The sequence below is a fragment of the Micromys minutus genome (assembly GCF_963924665.1).
Source record: "Micromys minutus genome assembly, chromosome: 23".
In the NCBI taxonomy this organism is placed as follows: domain Eukaryota; kingdom Metazoa; phylum Chordata; class Mammalia; order Rodentia; family Muridae; genus Micromys; species Micromys minutus.
In genome coordinates, this window is record NC_137958.1 from 6,714,162 (window position 1) to 6,736,410 (window position 22,249).

General features: G+C 40.6%; 1 protein-coding gene across 4 annotated transcripts in view; it reads right to left on the reverse strand.

Annotated features, from left to right (window-relative positions):
- Positions 1-7,092: 7,092 nt before the first annotated feature.
- The window catches only part of UBE3C (ubiquitin protein ligase E3C), a 91,932-nt gene continuing 76,775 nt past the window's right edge, over positions 7,093-22,249 (reverse strand). The window contains exons 22-25 of one of the 4 annotated variants that reach the window (XR_013975513.1): positions 20,882-21,012; positions 12,855-12,909; positions 10,884-10,939; positions 8,033-8,050 (exon numbers count right to left, since the gene is read on the reverse strand). Coding sequence is in view for 3 of the 4 variants with exons in the window: in XM_080936569.1 (XP_080792695.1) it covers positions 7,880-8,050; positions 20,882-21,012 (302 nt within the window). In the remaining variant the exon portion in view is untranslated. Of the gene's footprint in view, positions 8,051-10,883; positions 10,940-12,854; positions 12,910-20,881; positions 21,013-22,249 lie in introns of all 4 variants that reach the window. The other 3 variants (XM_080936570.1, XM_080936571.1, XM_080936569.1) reach the window with 3 other exon arrangements.

The window sequence follows — 22,249 nt, forward strand, 5'->3', positions numbered from 1 at the left end:
ACTGCACACAGATGAGAAAGGAAGCTGCATGTCAGAATAAAGAGCCCGGGTAAGAATGCTCTCACAAGGAGAACAGACAATCAGTAAAAAATACAAAAGAATCAAACATTTTTTTTGGGGGTTCAAGAGATGGCTCAGCAGGTAAGAGCACTGACTGGTTTTCCAGAGAGCCTGGGTTCAGTCCCCAGCACCCATAGGGCAGTGTGATGGTTTGCATATGCTTGGCCCAGGGAGTGGCACTATTAGAAGGTGTGGCCTTGTTGGAGGATGTTACTCTGGGGATGGGCTTAGAGACACTCCTCCTAGCTGCCTGAGGATGTTCAATCTGTTCCTGGCTTCCTTTGGATGAAGATGTATAACTCTCAGCTCCTCCTGCACCATGCCTACCTGGATGCTGCTATGCTTCTGCCTTGATACTGGACTGAACCTCTGAACCTGTAAGCCAGCCTCAATTAAATGTTTTTATTTGTAAGACTTGCCTTGGTCATGGTGTCTGTTCACAGCAATAAAACCCTAACTAAGACAGGCAGCTACCAATTATCTATAATTCCAGGATCCAACACACACACACACACACACACACACACACACACACACACACACACACACACGTAGGATGGCTCAGTGGTTAAAAGCACCAACTGCTCTTCCAAGGGTCCTGAATTCAATTACCACATCATGGCTTACAACCAACCATCTGTAATACCCTCTTTTGTTGGGTCTAAAGACAGTGTGACAGTGTACTAACATATATAAAATAAATATTAAAAAGAACCTCTAGCTTTAAAAAAATACATTATTTAAAAAAGAATTAAAACTTTTTTCCTACTCAATAAACCAGCAAACCTCTAAGATGAAGGAGGCAGAAGTTAGTACTTATCTCTCAACAATAACTAAAAAGCATTAACTCTCCATTAAAAACTGGAGACTGGCAGGGCAGTGGTAGCACACGCCTTTAATCCCAGTACTCAGGAGGCAGATGCTGGCAGATCCATTAATTCGAGGACAGCCTGGTCTAGTGAGTGAGTTTCAGGACAGTAAGGACTACACAGAGAAACCCTGACTTGAAATTCAAGCAACCCTTTTCACCAAGATGGCGTCGAAAGCGAAAGAAGCTCCTGCCCCTCCCAAAGCCGAAGCCAAAGCCAAGGCCTTGAATGCTGAAAGTCGTCCACAGACACAAAAAGATCCAAGACCCTGCAGCTCCAGAGGCAGTCAAAATATCCTCGAAAGAGTGCACCCAGGAGAAACAAGCTGGACCACTGTGCTATCATCAAATTCCCACTGACCACTGAGTCAGTCATGAAAAAGATAGAGGACAACAACACGCTTGTGTTCACTGTGGATGTCAAGGCCAACAAGCGCCAGATCAAACAGGCCGTGAAGAAACACTGATGTGGTCAAAGTCAATACCCTGATAAGGCCTGAAGGAGAGAAGACGTCATGTGTTCACTTGCCTCCTGATTATGATGCTCTAGATGTTGCCAAGAAGATTGGGATCATCTAAACTGAGTCCAGATGGTTAGTTCTAAACATACACCTTTTTTTTTTTTTTTTAAACCATTAAATAAAAAAAAAAAAAAAAAGAACTAAAACAAAACAACAACAAAACCCCAAACCAAATCAAACTAATAACTAACCAAAAGCAGATACAGACTGGCCAAATGGATTTAAAACAAGATCCAACTGTTTGCTATCTATAAGAAAACTACCTTGACAAAGACAAACCTAGAGGGAAAGGGAAAAAAGAAAACATATTTTGCCTAGGCTAGCCCTGAGATTCCTACAAGTTCAAGGGTAATCCTGTTCTTGTTTTCCTGCTTCTACCTCTCTAGTGTGCAAGATATACACCACCATGACATAGTATAAGGCCTTGTGCATTAGGCAAATCCTACCATCAGAACTACACCACTCTATACCTTAGAAATAAATGAGACTGTCTCACATAGCTCAGACTGGCCTTGAACTTTCAGTGTAGTGGAGGCTGGCTTTTAACTTCTCATTTTCCTGCCTCTGAACAGGCGTCATGATTCTAAGACATACCACACTATACCAGGTTTAACACTAAATTACCTTAAAATTTATTTATATGTGTATTTTGCCTACACACACACACACACACATATATATATGTGTGTGTGTGTGTGTGTGTAACACATGCTTGCTTGATGTCTAGGAAGAACAGACAAGGCTATCGAATCCCATGAACCTGAGCTTTAGATGGCTACGATTCACCGTGGTTGCTGGGAACCAAACCTGGATTCCCTGGAAGAGCAACCAGTTCTCTAAACCTCTCCAACCCTACAACACACTTTTGAATGTTCACTGGTTCATGCTAAAAGCCCCGAAGAAACTAAGTATAGAAGAACACATCTGAGCTTAATAAGTGTGAAAAAGGCAGCACTGTATCAAGAGGCCATATGACAGACTATAATCTACATTCCACCACTGTCCTAAAATGAAGGACTAACCTGCATTCTACAGAGGGGCCATATAAAAGACCTATAGTGCACATCTTACTCAATGGGAAGAAAAATACAACAGTCCTAAAATCAGAACGGAGACAGAGATGGTTACATCTAGTGCTGCAGTCTTAGAGCAACAAGGCAAGAGAAAACAAGATGGATCCAGATAGAAAAGTAAAATTTCCTGCTTCTAGACAATATGATCTTGAACTTAAAGGACTTTGAAGATTCTCAATAGACTCATTTCTAACAAACATTAAAATACAGAACACACACACGCATGTACGCACATCAATTAGGTTCTCACCTCCACATAAAACCTTGGGTATGATGGCAACACCTGGTAATTAGCATTTTGGAGATAGAACTGTGTTCAAAGCCATCCTGAGGTACACTTTGGAACTCTTTTCATCTTTAACTTATCAAACCAAAGCCAAGTAAATTCATCTTTTAAAATGCTAAAACAGAGAAGAAAACACACAAAAAAAGGTTGTACCACCAAAAGTGGCCTATAAATTCAATGTAATCTTCATTAAATTTCCTGTGATATTTTTCACAGAAACAGGGAGAAATTCCTAAAATTAATTCAGACGCACAGAAGACTCAAATTGCCACAGCAACACTGAATGTAGAGCCCGATGCTGCAGGTAACATGCCACACGGCGAGGATTATGCTGCAGCCACAGATGCTGGAGAGACGGCTCAGTTAAGAGCACATCTTGCTATTGCAGAGGAGGACCCAGGTTTAGTTCCATGTACTCGATGGTGGCTAAAAAATAAAATCAAACAACCACAATATCCTCCAACAAAAGCAATGAAACAGAACAAAGGACCTGGGGACATAGCCACACAACTACAACCACCTAATTTCTGACAATGTGTCTGTCAAAAGCATTAATGATAAAAGCAAAATGATGAAGAAGCATCTTCAGCTGGGTGGCAGCGGCAATGGTCCACATCTTTATTACCAGCACTCAGGAGGCAGCGGCAGGCAGATCTCTGAGTTCAAGGCCAGCCCAGTCTACAGAGTGAGTTCCAGGACAGTCAGGGTTACACAGAAAAACCCTGCTTAGAAAAGCAAAAAACAAAACAATAATAAAAACAAAAGAAAAAAGTATGATATGCATGTGAAAAAGTCATGAAACTGATTATTTCACATTGTGTGAGCCAATCAAAGAAAATAAAACCCTGTTTAGCACAGCCACTGCAATTGGTGATCATGGCTACAACTTCTAGAAAACAAGTTTCACTGCTTCACTTTTAATTCCAGTTCTCTGGAGGCAGAGGGACCTGAGGTTTACCCAGGCCTACCTAGGAAGTTCCACTCCAGCCCAGGTTATGTCATGGGACCTTGTCTAAAAAAACCAACCAACCAACCAACCAACCAACCAGCCAGCCAGCCAGCCAGCCAAACCAGCCAGCCAACCAACCAACCAACCAACCAACCAACCAACCAACCATAAAACTAACCAACAATAGGAGACACTTTTCTTTAGCCCAGCTGACCACTAGCTTCAGTTCTACTCCATCTCGCAAGCCTTCTGTGAAATGCTGGAGACTGGAATGGTCAGGTCCAGAGTCTAATAAATTATTTTATCTTTAGCTGGGTTTAGCTCTCCAGGCCAGCCATTCCTTGCCCACCTCTGTCTGAACTACTATCTTGACTGCTAAAAGTCCTTGCAATCTATTAACTCGGCAGACCACTACCTTCTACCAACCCCAAAGTTAAGAATGTCATCATATAAGAACTTGGGTTAAAGCTTCCTCCATCTTGCCACTTCGATGTACCCATAAATGTATTTAAAAGTTGCCTTGACTTATAACTTTATTCTGCAAAATTGTAATACCTCAATGAAACTGTTTCTACATTAGAATATGGATTTCGAGGGAACCTAAAATCTGTGTTCCTGGGCTATGGTCACTCAAAATGGCTCCAGAACAAACCATCTCCTTTCCCTTTAGGTAAGTGCTGGATTTTTGGTTTTGTTTTGTTTTCCCCCTACCGACCTCATTCCTTAGGCCTTAGCTATTCCTCTAGCCAGAATGTGGCTGGGTGATCCACAACACTGTTAGACTTTCTCAGCAGCAAGGCCTTGCTTTCTCTTCACTTGTACAAACACAGCAGCACTTCAGTCCAAGAGCTTTTCCTCTCCTGTTTTCTTTCTCTGAGACATGGTCTCAGAAGGTAGCCCTAGCTAGACTGATACTGCATATTTCATGCTGGCCTAGGACTTGTAGCATTTGCTCTTAAACTCTTAAATGTGTGTCCCAATGGCTGGCCCTCATCGTAGTTTTGAACATGTCTCCATTAAACCTAATCATTTCTAGTTTTTGCTGTTTTTAAGATGCTGAGGTACAAATCCAGGTTCTCACTCCTCTGAGACAAGTGCTCATCCACTGTAGCCTACCACTATCTCTTGCTTGAAAGCAAGAGGCAAACAAGTTTTACTTCACTTGCAGAGACCACTATATTGTTGCTAACCAGCCTGATATCAATATTGTTGTATTTGTGGGAACAGACACTTGACGAGGGGGACATAGTTACCACTTTTAATAGTCAGAACAAGATATTTATACATCAAGGCTACTATCCTATCTGGGTTCAGCCGGTAGTGTCTCAAAAACAATTTTTTCTTTTCTTTAGACAGGGGTTTTCTCTGTAGCCCTGGCTGTCTTGGAAATTGTTTATAGACTAGGTTGGCCTTGAAGTCAGATCCAGCTGTCTCTGCCTCCAAAATGCTGGAACTAAGAGGGTGTGTCACCAATGGCCTTGCCCAAAACATTTTTTATAGGAGTAACAAAGACTGTGGATCAGACAACCATTACAGTGCTACAGTAGTACAGTAAGTTTGAAATGTGACAACTGCTAAGCCTGCCAAAAAGACATTAAGAGCCTACATTCATAGACTGTACAATGTGAAACCTGTGAGCTATACTCTTTTGAAATACGCCCATGCCTAGAGTCACCTAACCCTCATGTTTCTGGAACAGAGACCTCCATGTGTTTGGTGAACTTCTGAACTGGACGGACCTCTAGGCCCCAGTCTGAGAACTTAAGACCACCAGTTGGGCCTGCTCCAGTGCAGGGCTATCTGGAGTGTGGGATCTTCTTCTGGGAGGCCTGTGGCCCTTGGAGGGTGTGGGTGAGTCTGCCCTAGAGGCACGGACACTAGTGTATGATAGACCACAACGACAGACTATTTCCTGCTGTGTGTCTGGGTAGATGGGAGTGAAAGGGCAGTGGGCTCTTAATACCTATTTGAGTAATTATAACATGTTAAGCTTTAATTAAAGTTTAAGTTTTAATGCTGTTTTCAGCAAACTTGTAACTTTATCATAAGCAGTCCTGAGTACGAACACAAGGTACCAACAGCTCAGTACACTATAGCCCATACTGGGCACCTCTATACAAGCTGTGCCCACTTAGTGACAGTATACACCTGGTGCTTATGATGTGGTGGGAGAACTTTACATGGTGAGCTCACAGACACCAAAGCAAAGCTCTCTCTAAGCATGTAACAGCCCATGAGAAACATCTGTAATAACCAACCACCAGCCCAAAGTCTCAGGAAAAAAAAGTCACCCAAAGTAAGCAAAACAGGACCAAACTCAAAGGCACCTAGAACAATGAAGAAATGAGAATCTTCCTTTTGGAAGACTTATTTTTTTCTCAGTAATTTAATATAAGACCCACTGAGTGCCCGAGCACCTTACTCCTGGTGAGTATTCCAGAAACGATACTGATCCCAAATGGCTGAATTTAAAGGACCACAGGCTGTGTGGCTTCCTACATTGCAGATATATGTGACCTGAAAAAGTAAGTCTACTACAACAGAACACAAGTGACCAGTGACCTGGGGCAGCACTCCAACACAATCTTGGGGAAAAGATTTAATGTAAATATTCATCCATTAGGACGTACAAATAAATAAGCTCAGAAGAGCCAGCAGGAAAAAAAAAAAAAAAAAAAAAACACACAAACTGCCAATTTATCTCCAGTCTCAGATACTTCAATTCTAAAATACTAATACACAGATTAACTAATAAAAAGATGTAGGGCATTCAATATAAACATCCCCAAACAAAAAACAAAATCAAGAATAAATGCTATTTCTTCCTATGTATCAAGACTACAAATAGCATTTAAATACTTTATTATTCAAATTAAGAAATTATACATTTTGTCTGATAATTGTCATTGTCTTAAAAGTGTCATTCAGTTTTCCCACATTTAAAAGTATATTGCTAATTCTGGTCACCTAACCCCAACAGCACAAAGAGCCTCCAGGCACAAAGAGGCTGGACTTGGACCGGAAGCAGAGTCTGGAGTCCTCACCAGCTCCATGATGATCCTTGTATGCTAGCCTCCTAGATGCGTCCCTGCTTCCTGTTTGCAGAGGCTGAGGTCAACTGGCAACAAGTTGGACCCTGATAAAGTGCCTAAGTGAGAATCACCTGGCCTGATGCTCTTTCCTGACAGATGCCAGGGATGTTGTCTTCTTGTCAAAACATCAGCTGAAAGCAGAGGTGCTGAGGCCTGGATAAGTCCCCCCAAGATGCGCAAGATGATGGGCAGTACTGCCGGGCCAGTAGAGCATGTGGATCACGGAGAGACGCAGCCCGCCACTTTGGTTCAAATGACTTTAATGAAAGCTGCAGTGCCCACATCCCCCAGTTGCCAACTCACTGCAGGTGACACAGTACCTCAGGAAGATATGGATGCTCCTCCTCCACCTCCCGGAGAGCTTTCCAGGCATAAAGCAGAGACAGGCAAAGAGCAATGAGGGCAGCAGTCACCTCACACCCACACAGCCATGTCCAAACCTCATGATGCAGGTCAGTAGGAGTCTGAAGACAAGCATGCGATTCCCACCTGGAGGACATGGCTTAAAAAGCACAAATAAAATAATACTAGCGTTATCCATTTTCCAAACCTAACCACTTTGGGAAAAGGCAGCAGGAAAAAAAAATGCCTTCAGTTTTTACAATTAGGTTTGTAAACAATCAACCACATGAGAAGCAGTGGCTAGGGGCTCTGTGTATCAGCCCCAGATTCTGTCTGCAGATACTGGTGCCTGACCTAGGAAGGAATATAAACTGGGTCAGCAAGGCCAAAGCTTCATCTTTGGTTAATTTCACTGAGTTGCCACTATTCTAAAACCTGTGCTCTTCTTGGCAAAATTACTAAACCAGCCACATAGCACATAACAATAGCTAGGTTATGTGAAAAGCAATGTCCATCTATGTATGTGACTGCATCACAATAAAATCATCTAAAAAAAATCAGAAAGGGAGGGATGCCAGACAGAAGGCCTGAGGAGAGCTGAGGGTCCTGCCTGAGTGCTCTCTTGGGTGTGGTAGGTGCTGGCTGCCGTTGGGTCAGATCAGGTTCCCCTGGCTCAATTCAGCTCAGCTCAGCTCAGCTCAAAGCCAGCAGCACACTCGATGGCATACAGCAGCTTGCTTCGCAGCAGGGCCTCATCATAAAACTCTGGGAGCTTCAGCAGGTTCATGCAGGTGCTGGCTGTAGGTAGTCGCTCAAGGTCAGAGCCTCCATTGTGAATGCAAAATGCAGGGTATAACTCCTAGAAGACAAGGCACAGGATATGGTTAGAGGACTGTGGCAGAGCTTGAAGCCCACCAGAGCTTGCTTACCAGTTACTGTGGAAATTGCTTTTCTCAAATTGTTTTTTCTTGAAAAGAATCTTAAATTCTGTGTAGTACATATATGTGTGTCTGTGAATGTGAGGACATCACCCAGTAGCCAGAGGTATTTGGATATCCCAAGCTGAGGTTACAACTTTTCATTCCTGGAAAGTGACACACAAAGGAATGCACCTTCACACGGTTTCACAAACAAGAGCTTCTCTAATTACTTCTTAACTATGACTTCATCTTCTAGGTTTGCACACTCTGCCTCAAAGTCCAAGGTACCGTAAAAACATTAGGAGAGACATAGTGGGTCCGTGTATATTTCCTATTCTGTGGCGTTCCTCGGTGTTTATCTTAGTAGACTGCATCTGAGAACAAGGCTGCAAGTAGCCTTGATGCGTTTGCTGAGCACTTGTCTTCCTTAACAATTAGACCTCTGTACCTTAAAAGTGTTTCACCAGCTGGATGTAGCATACACCTGGGATCCCAGCATGGGGGAATTTGTCACTGAATGTAAGGCTATCTATGTAAGGCCCTGTCTCAAAAACAACAAGGAAAAAGTAGTTTTGCTAACTTTGCAGTGTACACAGATTACTTTATGAGCAGTGTTTTAATTCTGCACAGGTGATATGGCTCAAAGGCTGATTTTCTACTTCTGTAACAAGGTTTGGAATGTTTTTAGAAATTAGACATGACCCCACTTCCCATTTGTTCTGGTGGTTTTTATCTTTTCTTCCCTGGAGCAGCATTATTGAGTGCTTTTGTATCCTGGAAAATCTGGAGTCATATTGATTTAAAATAGTTGGATATAGTCCTATGAATACAGTATGCAAATGCTGCCTGAAAGAGTTCTTTGATGTGTATTTGGTGTGAGAACTGTGTAGTGTCACCGATCCGATTTTAGTTCTAATAAGAAATGGAAATGGTCTGTGAGGACTCGTTTGCTTTCTTTATTTTTGGTTCCTATAAAATGTTTGAAAAAAAAAAAGAACAGTATGTGTTCTTAACCATTGGGCCACCCCTCTAGACCCTTGCCTTTTTTTGTTACTGTATGTATGTATGTATGTATGTATGTATGTATGTATGTATGTATGTATATATGTATTTTTGTTTTTTGAGACAGGATTTCTATATATAGCTCTGGCTGTCCAGGATTTCCATCTGTAAAGCCTGAACTCAGATCTACATGCTTCCCTAGTGCTGGGTTGAAGGAATACACCACTACTCCCCAACTTCATTATGATTTTAAATATTTTTAAAATTATATTTTATTTGTAGACATTTGTGTGTGGATACATACATGTCACAGAACATGTAGAAGTAAGCAGACAACTACTTGGCTTCAATTCTTTACTTTCACCACATGTGCTGGGTACTGAACTCAGGCTGTCAGGCTAGGTGTTTTTTACCTTGTGAGCTACCTCCACAGACAGACAGACAGACACACACTAGTGTCTGCGTTTGCTTGCATATATGTCTGTGTGAAGGTCCCCAGGAAGTAGAGTTACACAGTTAGGAACTGCCATGTGGATGCTGGGAATGAAACCAGGGTTCTTTGCTCTTAACCTCTGAGCTATCTCTTTAGCCCTATTTTTCAATTACACAGAGGACTCAGTTTCAAGTTATAGCAAAATGACGAACTCGTAGATCTGCCTGCCTGGGATTTAAGGTGTGGGCTACCACTACCCATAGCTACCCACTCCCCTCAAAAAAAAAAAAAAAAAAAAAGTAATTTTATGTGTATATGAACCATACATGTGCCTAAGAAGGTCAGGGAAGAGCATTAAATCACTGGAACTGTAGTTATAGCCAGTTGTGAAGCACAATGTGGGTATTCTGTAAGTCATCTCTCCAGTCTCAAGAGAGAGAGAGAGAGAGAGAGAGAGAGAGAGAGAGAGAGAGAGAGAGAGAGAGAGAGAGAACAAAGGCTACACAGAGAAACCATGTCTGGAAAAAAAACAAACAAAATTACGTGAAATTTAATATATATGTGCATGCACATATACCATGAGCACCTATGGAGATCAGGAGACAACTTGCAGAAGTTACTTTCAACTATGTGGGACCCAGGAATCAAACTCAGGTCATCAGACTAGGTACTAAGCGCTACCAATGTTTTATCTTGGTTTTTTGTTTGTTTGTTTTGGCAACATAGTCTGAACTTGTGTGATGAATGAAGGATGGCTTCCAAGTATTGATGAACAGTATATTGTCCCTTCAGAATTGATACAAAATGAAAGGAACAGCTCTGGGTATAGAGAGCTTTCAGCAACATGGCTACCCTATACGGAATGTAGACATGCTCTTAAAACACACCTTTAATTTTCAAACAAAGTTGTCTAATTGAGAGACAAAGTGACAAGTCAGAGAAAGATTTGACAAGTTAGAATATGCTCAACTCTAATGAGGAAGGAAGCATAGGAGAAAGAGATTGAACTGAAGTCAGTTCAGTCAGTAAGTGCAGTTGGTGTGCAGTACAGGGCAATGCAGTGGAGTTCATTAGTGAGTTCATGCAGTTCAGTGCAGGTCAGCAGAGACAGAATAAGAAACCAGAAAATTAGAACAATTGCCAGGGTTAGTTTGAAGTTAAGCAGAGCAATTCAATGAGAGCTGAGAGAAGCCAGATTGAATTAGTTGCCTTGGGGAGGAGTTTGAACCAGAACAGCTGTGTTGAACCAGCCAGAGTTCAGAAAGAACTAGAAAGAGTGAGCATATTCAGCAGTAAGCTTAAGAGACAGCAATTACATCAGGTGAATAAAAAATTACCTTTACACTGAGGACTTTAATATAGCTCTTCTGTACAAACCATTTCTTGATGTAACCTAATAGGTGACCAGAAAAGTTCTTTCTAGAAAGTTTCAGTTGGTGATAAAATGATATACACTTTGAATGGCTAAAGTCACATGTGGCCACTAGCATCACTTGCTTAGAAGTGATCAGACCAATTCTAGCACAGGGATAGACTCTCCTTCCCACCTTGTCTCCAGCTAGATCTGAGGAAATGATTACATCTGTGTTTTGCTACCAATAAAAAACCAACCAACCAACCAAACAGCCAAAAAGGAAAATTCAAATGTAAAAACTGAGCAAACCTGGTGGTTTCTAACATTTTCTCTCTATATAATCATGTTGTAGACAGGAGCCTAAAATGAGTCAAGAACACGGAGCTTGTTTCTAGAAGTACCTTGTCTACCCTACTGAGTATGTGGACAAGATGGTGCCAGTGAATGCTATTTAAAGATGTGATGGTGAATGCTGGTTATTAATGTTTTTTTTTAAAGATCTCTATTTAGTTATTTATTTAATGTATGTGAGTACACTGTCACTGTCGTCATGCACACTAGAAGAAGGCATTGGATCTCATTAGAGATGGATGTTACCCACAATGTGGTTGCTGGGAATTGAACCCTCTGGAAGAGCAGTCTGTGCTCCTAACCACTGAGCCATTTTTCCAACCTGGTTATTGTTTTTAAAGATTCATTCATTTTTATTTTATATGTGTTGAGTGATTGCTTGCCTGCTTGTATATATGTGAACCAAATGTATGTGTAACAATACCCTCAGAGGCTAGAAAAGGAGTCGGATCTTCTGAAATTGTAGTTAAAATATGGATGTGAGGTGCCATAGAGTGCTGGGGACTGACCCCAGGTCCTCTGCCAAGTCATTTTTGCAGCTTCATGTTGGTTACTATTTTTTTTAAAAAAGTTTATTTTATTTTATAAAATAAAATAAAAAAATAAAATAAAATAAAAAAGTTTGTTTATTTTATGTGACTGCATTGTCATTGTTTTCAGACACCCCAGCAGAGGGCATTGGATCCCATTACAGATGGTTGTGAGCCACCATGTGGTTGCTGAGAATTGAACTCAGAACCTTTGGAAGAACAGTCAGTGTTCGTAACTGCTGAGCCATCTCTCCAGCCCTGGTTAATTCTAATGTACAACAATGAACCCTTCATTTCTATGTTGCAGATACACTGATTCCCTTAGATATATCCACTGACATTTAATGCAAAAAAAAAAAAAAAAAGATTTCTTCTCTCATTTTCTATCAGCACATCTGATATGCTGTTTAATAATAATCACAGCCATTATCCTGTGCCTTCCTCTTTCTCTGTTACCCTGTCCCAGGATTCTGCCCAAGTAATACAGTGTTTCTTCCCACCCTACTACACAGGAGCACACAATCTACTGATAGGCACACATGCAGTTTTAATACTGCATAAACGAGGCTGTAAAGAAACTATGTTTTTGTTTGTGACTTTCTGGGCTGACCTTGAACTCAGTATGCAATAAAGGATGGCTTAACTCCTGATCTTCTTGACTCTATTTCCCAGATGCTTGGATGGATGACTAGTATATCTCTACACTTAGCAAGAATTGTGTGATTAAATTCACAATTATACTTGTCTATAGGCTAAACACATTATCTGTTCTAAGCTGATGGTAACTGCAGAACTGTACACTGAGATCCAAGGAAAGAAAGGCCAGACAGTACAACAGTACAAATAACCAACAGTTACTCATGAGGACCATCAGATACCATTTCATACCTGAAAGGTGACTGTATTGTTTCCCAACATATAACAAAGCAGAGTGCCGCAAACTGACTTACTCTTCCAGCCTGGATGTAGGTATCAGTTGCCTGCCTAGTTCACCTCTCATTGCATGCGTCAACAAGATGAGGCTCACGAGCGGGGGTGGGGGGGTGGGGGGGGCAGCACAGGCAAAACGGTACCTGCACACCTGGCTGGTCACTGGGATTTTGGAGCTCTGCTCTTCAGGTGCTGTAACTAGAGTGAAGATAATTTACTTAAGGCCACATGATGAGACACTACAATGTTCAAAGTATTTCAAGTTGTGATCTGTCATCCTAGCATTTGAAGGACCTCAACCTTCTGTGCTAGCTAGTTTTTATTTATGCCAACTGACACAAAGCTTGAGTCATTAGAGAGGAAGGAGCCTCAACTGAAAAAAAGTCTCCATAAGATCAGGCCGCAGACAAACCTACAAGGCAACAGTCAAAAGACCCTTTCTTCTGTGATCACCCTAAAACCACCGGAAAACAGATATTTACAATACAACTCATAACAGTAGCAAAATTATAATTATAAAGTAGTAATAAGAATTTATGGCTGGGGGTCACCACCACAACATGAGAAAATGCATTATAGGGTCACAGCATTAGGATGTTGAGAACCACTGGTTTAGGGCATTTTCTTGACTGGTGACTGATGGAGGAGGGCCTAATGCATTGTGGGTAAGGCCAACCCTGGGATGATGGTTCTTGGCTCTGTAAGAAAGCAGGCTGAGAAAGCCATGGGGAGCAAGCCAGTAAGCAGCACCCTACCATAGCCTCTGCATTAGCTCCTGCTTTCAGGTTTCTGCCAAGCTTGAGTTCTAGTCCTGACTTCTTTCAATGATGAACAGTAATGTGAAACTGTAAGTCAAACAGACTCTCTGCTCTCCAAGCTGCTTTCCATCATGGTGTTTTATCACAGCAATAGTAACCCAGACTAAGACACTGCCCCTCCCCCAAATTAAAAAAAAATATTTAACACATGAAAAAACTGGTGGTTCTCCTTTTTTTGGAGGTAAGGTCTTGCTTGCGCAGGCTAAGAAAGTGCTTTACTTGTAAGCTATGTCTCCAGTTCAAGAAAATGGTGAATAAAAGCAGAAGCTTATGAATGAGCAAAACATAACAGTGGCCCAAAAGGAGAAAAAAAAGTATGTTTTTCTTCTTTTTACCTAACCACTGCTTCCCATTTGTTCTGTTGAAACCATAGATTTTGTTAGAAAGAAAAACAAATCCAACCAAGAAATGGTAGCTACCTTACAGCCATTACAGAAGAACAGAGAACAACATTCCAATTTGAACAGTGGACTCTGGAGAAACTAGGCACAAGGCATGACCCACTCTGCTAGTCTGCTGGGTTTTCCTCACTGAGTAAGAACACAATCTGGCAAGGGCCATATTAAAAACCCTGATGTGCCAGGCATGGCAGGACATGCCTTTAGTCCAAGCACTGAGGGAGGCTGACTTACATTATAGAGACACTATTTCAAACAAACAAAAGACCTAGTTGCTTATTTATTTGCCCTGTAAAAAAGAAACTTTAAGAACAATGTGTAGCTATAATATTCACACTCTAATTGGGCTTGAGTGTGTGGTTACACACCTGCAAACTACAGCACTTAAGAGGCTGAGGAAGAAGGTCTGCTGTGAATCTCAGGCCAGCCTGGATAACTTGAACTTCTGTTTCAAACAAATCCCCCCAAAACAAAACCAATCAACCAACCAACAAAACAAAACAATACAAAACAATAACAACAAAAAATCCAAGCTACAAACAGGAACAAAGCGTTCTTTTTATTTGTAACTACAGTTTACTGTGCCACTATGAGTCTCTCATAAGGAATAGGAAGCAAAGAGAACCAAAAAGCATTCATTACATTTCGAAATAAGCAGTTCTGAGTACACAGGGGAAGCCAGCTACTCAAGCTCTTAAAGAAACAAAAATAAAAACACTATAAACTTAAGACTGAAAAGATCTGATGGCAGGGTCAGCAGTTTCTTTGTAAATGGAAAGTTCCAAATACACTTCACATCGAAATACCATGTATTATTATTTCTTTCATAATGCTAACTAAGTTTCCTAGTAGGGAGTCTTTTTTTCCCCCCTCCTTGGAGTCTTTAAAGTGGAAAGATAAAGTTCTTTATTGAAATTTGAGTCAGGGGCACCATTATATACATAATTAAATACTATATAATGGAAATTTGCATTAATTCAGAAAAAAATCAATCTACTGTGTGGCCTGATGATAACTTCAATTTTTCTACAACTTAATGATTTTTGTCTGTAACAATTCCATGAATTAAACATACTAGCTCTAATCAGCTTTTAGCAGCTGCTGCTCTTCCTCAGTAACTGGACGTGGAGGTATCTGTTTTGTGAGTGTCATGCTATTTGCAGTCAGTCCATCAGAACTATGCCGTCAACCACCCCACTTGTACGCTCTGGAGTACTCATAGCCACCATAAGGTCAACATGCTTTTCTAACTCTACAATCTGACACAATTGTGAAAACTATAAACTATTATGGAATTTTTTTGCTTTCTTGGAAGACAGAGTCTTGCTATGGAAGTACCAACTGGTTCTCCTGCCATAGCTTCACAAAGTGCTGGATTATAGGCATGTATTACAATATAGTTTTTCCTTTCCTAGGAGAGTTCAGCCTTGGTATATTCTTTATTGAACAGTTCATGTTTATCTTGTTTTTATACTTTCTACTTCATGATTCTTTTTAAAATTTTATGATTCCTGACAACTTTCTTATAGTTGTTTTTGAGACAGGGTTTCTGGGACACAGGCTGTCCTAGAACTCACTCTGTAGATCATGCTGTCCTCTAATCTTAATATTTTAAAAGATTTATTTTAATTGTAGGTATGGAGTGTCTTGCCCAAATTATGTTTGAGAAATACATTGCTTGGTGCCCGCAGAGGCTACACAGACAGTTATGAGCTGTCATGTTTGGGGTACCATGGTGGCTAGTGCTCTTAACTGTCAGTCTATCCTCCAGTTTACTTGATATTATCTTTACGCTCCACTCCTGGATGACATATGTGGTTGTTATCCTGCTCCAGAAACTTGCAAGAGTCACCTAATTTCTGTCCTACTTGTTTAATGAATAAAACTTTCTTATTACTCACTGTTCCCAAACCTGGCAGTGTGGACAGTTGCTTCTTGTGAAAAATGAGCTCCTGGCAGTTGTGCAGATCTTCTTCCTATCTTCACTTGAGTATTAACTAAGATGCTGTATTAAGCTATCACTGTCCATTTTTAAAAACAGCTTAGTAAACTGTAATTGCTTTAATTAAGAACTTAAGACGTTAAATTTATGATTCAGTAATCTAGCAAATTGCTACATTTGTGTCATTATCCCCACTACAGTTTGAGACATCTCTGCACCCTCAATGAGCTCTTCCTTCTGCCTTGGCCCCACATCTACCTTTGTAGCTCTGGCTTTAAGAGTATTTCATGGGCTGGAAAGATGGCTCAGTGGTTAAGAGCACTGACCGCTCTGAAGAAGGAAACTGAAGAAGATCTCAGAAGATGGAGAGATCTCCCATGCTCATGGATTGGAAGGATCAACATTGTAAAAATAGCCATCTTACCAAAAGCAATCTATAGATTCAATGCAATCCCCATCAAAATTCCAACTCAATTCTTCATAGAGTTGGAAAGATCAATGTGTAATTTCATCTGGAATAACAAAAGACCTAGAATAGTGAAATCCATTCTCAACAACAAGAAAACATCTGTGGGAATCACTATCCCTGACCACAAGCTATATTATAAGGCAATTGTGTTAAAAACCACATGGTACTGGTACAGATAGGCAGGTTGATCAATGGACAGAATAGTAGATGCAGAAATGAGCCCTCACACATATGGTCACTTGATTTTTGACAAAGGAGTTGTAAACATTCAATGGAAAAAGGACAGCCTCTTCAACAAATGGTGTTGGCTCAACTGGCACTCAGCATGCAGAAGAATGAAAATAGATCCTTTCTTATCTCCTTGTACAAAGCTCAAGTGCAAGTGGATCAAAGATCTCCATATTAAACTGTGGAGAGCATTTTTGGCACCTCTGAAAAGTTGATGGCGGAATAATATTAATATTATCCCAGGACACCTTAGGGCTGGCCAAGGCAGGAATCAGGTTTCTGTACTACGCCCCGTAAAGGCTATCTAGCACATTGGCATCTGTAGGGCTCTCAAGAATAAGGCTATAAGGAAGTACATCTACATCTGAAGGGCAGGGTTTTCAAGAATGTGGCATAGAGAAGTACACTGGTATTTATAGCTCCAGGCAGTATCCTTAGAAATGCAGCTCAGGACAGAGTGGATTTTAGAATGTAGGCACAGCAGTATCTATTTTTGTCTCTGACCTTTCCACCAGACCTCCAGTAAGATGTTTACAGGATCTTTGGTTGTTATCTCACTTGATCCGTCTCATATCAGTCAGAATGTTGAAGATCAAAAACTCAGATGACAGCAGATGCTGGCAAGGATGTGGAGAAAGAGGAACACTCCTCCACTGTTGGTGGAGTTGTAAGCTGGTACAACCACTCTGAAAATCAGTCTGGCGATTCCTCAGAAAATTGGACATAGTACTACCTGAAGACCCAGTTATTCCACTTCTGGGCATATACCCCAGAGAAGCTCCAACATACAACAAAGACACATGCACCACAATGTTCATAGCAACCCTATCTATAACAGCCAGAAGCTGGAAATAACCCAGATGTCCTTCAGTAGATGAATAGATACAAAAATTGAGGTATATTTACACATGGAGTACTACTCAGCTATTAGAAACAATGACTTTATGAAACTACTAGGAAAATGGATGCATCTAGAGAATATCATCTTGAGTGAGGTAACCCAGTCACAGAAGAACAGACATAATATGCAGTCACTAATAACTGGATACTAGCCCCAGAAAGCTCTGAATACCCCATATGAAGCTCAAGAAAAACAAAGGCCACAAAGTGAAAGCCTCAGTCCTTCTGAGGAAAAAAAATAAGTGTATAGCATCCTCTCAGAGTGTGGTACATCTGAACCTTAAATCATTAATAATCCAAGAGCTAAGAATATAGTCTTGTGGCAATTTTTGGTATTCAAAAATCATTATGTTTAATCTATACACACTAAGAAAACTGTGACTGTTTTCATGTTCTGTTCTGTTCTACCTGTACTTTATGCTTATGGTAACTAGTAAGATTTCAGTGCATATTATTAAACCTCTATGCCAAAATGCCTTTAAAATTTGTACATTTCTCTTTTTTAAAAAATAAAGTTCAAAGAGAAAAAAAAAAAAAAAAAGAGTATTTCATGGGCTGGAGAGATGGCTCAGTGGTTAAGAGCACTGATTGCTCTTCCAGAGGTGCTGAGTTCAATTCCCAGCAACCAGAAGGTAGCTCACAACCATCTGTAACGAGATCTGATGCCCTCTTCTGGTGTGTAGGCATGCAGGCAGGATGGTGTTTATACAATAAAATAAATCTTAAAGAAAAAAAAAGATTATTTCATGTAGTGGATTCACAACAAGATGTCAATGCTCACATCTTCTGATCATACTACAGTCATTTGTTCCTATTAAATGTCTGAGTATCTGCAGGTCATGGTGTCTATTATAAGTTGGGACCTCATAACCAATGCTGTCACCCATCCTAAGCACACTGCTTAAGATAATGCCATAGAACACTTTCAAAAAAGAACCTGTTTATGCCTACCCAAACTGTCCAGAACACAGAGAAGGAACTAAAGGGCATAGCTAAACTGGTAAGGTAATAAAGGCCAACTCCCAGCACTCACAAGACCAACGCAGCAGGACTAAAGAGTTTGAGGCCAGTCTGGGCTAAATAGTGAGTCCAGGGGTAAGTCTAAGTTACAGAGCAATACCATCTAAAAACAAAAAAACAAAATGAAAAAAACATGCCCGCGCATGTCAGTACACTGGATCCTTACCTAGAAGACAAGTTCTACAAGGGTCATTAAGGGACAAGTGACATAATTTCACCAAGTCTCAAGATACATGAAACTGATTAGAAACATGGCTGCCTAGTTCCACACAGCAGTATGAAGCAGCTGTTTCCAAGAGCCTGCAAATAGGTTTCTAGTGCTTTTTGAGCTGTAGTCTGAACAGCCAGACTGTAAATGCAACATGGGCAAACTCTTTTATATTTGATCATTGAATTGTAGTGACTTATAGAACCATCTCTATTCTAGGGTATAACAAAGTAAAATATCTAACAAAAAAAAAAAAAAAAAAAAAAAAGAAAAGAAAAGAAAGATACCCCTAATCTGCTCCAAGATGACTTAGGACTATACAGCAAACATGGCCAGGCAAGAGGTTAAAGTGGGCAGGGAAAGTCTTTTCTAGTTTTGCCACAGCAGATGTGTGAGAGACGGCAGAGGACAACTTTGGATATTAGTTCTTGCCTCCTACATTCATGTTGAAGTCCAAGAACAACTTGTGGGAGCTGTTGTTCTTCTTCCATGTGGGTTCTAGAGATTAAATTCAGTATACCAGGCATGGCAGTAACTTAACCACTGTGTAATTATGCTGGTTCCTTATGTATGTTTGCATGTGTATGTGGCATGTGCACTCATGCACGCACACATGCACGAACGCACACACCACACACACACAACATTGCTGAGCCACTGAGGAAGGATCTCACCATATTAACTCAGGCTAGCCTGGAAATCATAGCTATCTGCCTGCCTCAGCCTTCTAAAGTCTGTGATAAAAGGTGTACACCACCACACTTGTCTAAAATTTTTAATCACATTTATTCATTATGTGCATGTTTTCATGATGTGCGTGTGAACAAGCATGCCAGGACAACTTTCAGAAATTCTTTTCCATCCAGCACACAGGTTTCAAGTACTGAACTCAGGTTAGGTTGTCAGTTTTGCAGCAAGTGTCTTTTCCCAGTGAGCTATTAACAATTCCTGCTGAGCTGTCTTGCTATCTCCACTATGTATTTATTAAGTATAAATGCTGCTTTATCCTATTTTATAATGAATACTGAAAATATCATTAAATATCTCTCAAGCAACATTTTTGTGTATGGAATGTTTGTATGGGTGGGTATGGGTATGCATGTGGAAGTAAGAGCTTGGGTGACTTTTCAACTTCCCTCCATCTAATTTAAATTTGTAAACTCCCCCCCTCGTGTGTGTGTGTGTGTGTGTGTGTGTGTGTGTGTGTGTGTGTGTGTGTGTGTGTGTGTGTTTGAGATTAGAGGGAAAGGAGTACATTCTTTCCTGTCACTTTCTTTCCCAGCAGAATGTCGTTTCTACTGCATAGTGTAATCTAGGTTAGTTACCAGGGAGTGTCTAGTCTCTAATTCTCAAAGTACAGTAGGAGTGTTGACATTACAAATGCACAGTACTTAATAGGATTAGACTCAAGCAGTCAAGCAAGTGACTTTACCTGCTGAGCCATCTTGTCTTGCTGCCATGTTTTGAAACAAAGTCTTTCACTGAACTTCAAGCTTACTAATTCAGCTTGACTGGCTGGCCAGCAGGCTCCAAGGATTTTTCTGTTTCCATTTCTCTAGAGTTGAGATCATAGGCCAAGTTTTTTTTCAACTGAGTACTGAATATCTGTTTATTCTGTTTGGTTTTGAAGACAGTAGAGTCTCACTATTTCGCTCACACTGGATTTGAACTCACTATGTAGACCAGGCTGGTCTCCAACCCACAGATATGAGTCCTGGGATTAAAGGCATGCACCACTTTGTCAGACAGATACTAGGTATAGGATTTAGATCCTCCTGCTTGCATGGTATTTACTAATTAATTGAACCACTTCCACAACCCCCCAAATAACTTTAATTACTAAACACTATAGGCTGGGCAATTACTTTTCAGAAGTGAACAAACAAGTCCAGTATAATGTAAAGCAAATGGTAACAACAGCCATGACCAAAATCTACTTCTGCTCATTTCAACACCTACATTTTTAGGTTGTGTATTCTTCAATTCAGAGTGGAAAATGATCACCACGGACTGACAAGTCTGATGATTATAACTTCAGGCAGCCTATTTGAATGAAGGCTCTTTAGATACCACAAGCCTCAATACAATCACTACAACACTTAGTACTTAGAATGGGACAAAAAGACAACAACCATGTAGTGGCCAGACGTGTATGGTTTTAAAGAAAATGGCATGGAAGATACATACCTTGAAACCCAGGAGAGGGGGGCGAGAGCAACTTGTTACAAATTTGAGCAACTTGCGCTTTTCTTCATCAGTGAAACCTTCTACAACCCTCCAAAAGATTTTAATGACAGGATGATCGGCAGAATAACCTCCTATCATAAAAGGAACATGAGGCATTAGAAATAAACCCAAGCTAGGAAGTGGCAGCACATATCTTTAATTCCAGAACTTGGGAGGCAGAGGCAAGTGGATCTCTGTGAGTTTGAGGACAGCCAAAGCTATAGAGAAACACTGCCTAAACAAACAAAACCAAAACAAATACCCTACCCCCACCCCTAATCAATGCAGAAGGAGCAGTAACAACTTGGGAGTATGACACCAATGTTTTGAGGGGCCCATGAGATAGGAGAGTAGGTTTTCTAAGCCAAACTAAGATACCTGCCTCTGGTCGTATGCAGAGGGTAGGTGTGACCATGATGGAGTGGGCATGAAATGATGCCTAGCAAGCACTAGAAACCAACAACATGTGGAGTAGACAGGAAGGTCTACTGGAACTGACACTTGACTATGCATCTAAAAAAAGTGTTAAGACATGGTCTGGAGAGATGGTTCAGTGGTTAAGAGCACTGACTGCTCTTCCAAAGGTTCGGAGTTGAATTCCCAGTAACCATATGGTAGCTTACAACCATCTGTAATGGGGACCTAATGCCCTCTTCTGGTGTGTCTGAAGACAGCAACAGTGTACTCATATACATAAAATAAAACAAAACAAATCAAACAAACAAAAATCCCCAGTAGACACTGATACCTTATTTCTCAGAGAGCTAGGCGTTTGGCCAATGTGATCTCCGTGTCTATTTATTGCCACTCCTGATAGATAATAAGGTTCAGATTGTGGCTGACAGCCAGCCCTGCCTCACTGTTATTAAACACAATTCTAAAATGTACTATCTGCTACTTATAGCTTTTAATCTCATTAAGTGCTCCCTAAAACTAAAATAATTGCCATATATTGTTAATACATTACAGAAATAACATCAATAGGATATCTTAAGTGCATTAATTGGCACCAAAATGACTATGGTAATATTTTAAATCTATTTACTGGAATAGCTGGGATCCTTAAAGGTATAAACTCTCAGTGTAGACAGGGAAGGCAAACAACTCAGGGCAATTTCTTGGCAAAGAAAGGTCAGAATGATGGCATTTCCTAAACATCTGACTGGAGAGTGCAGACACTATGACCTGTGGCATTATTTGTTTTTATAGAAGACTAGAGTTTAGGTTTAGAGCAACAACAACTACAGAAGAAAAAAAATGCACATACATCAATGCAAATTTAAGTGATTTTTAGAATCACCAGCACATTCATATTTAGAACATTTCCAT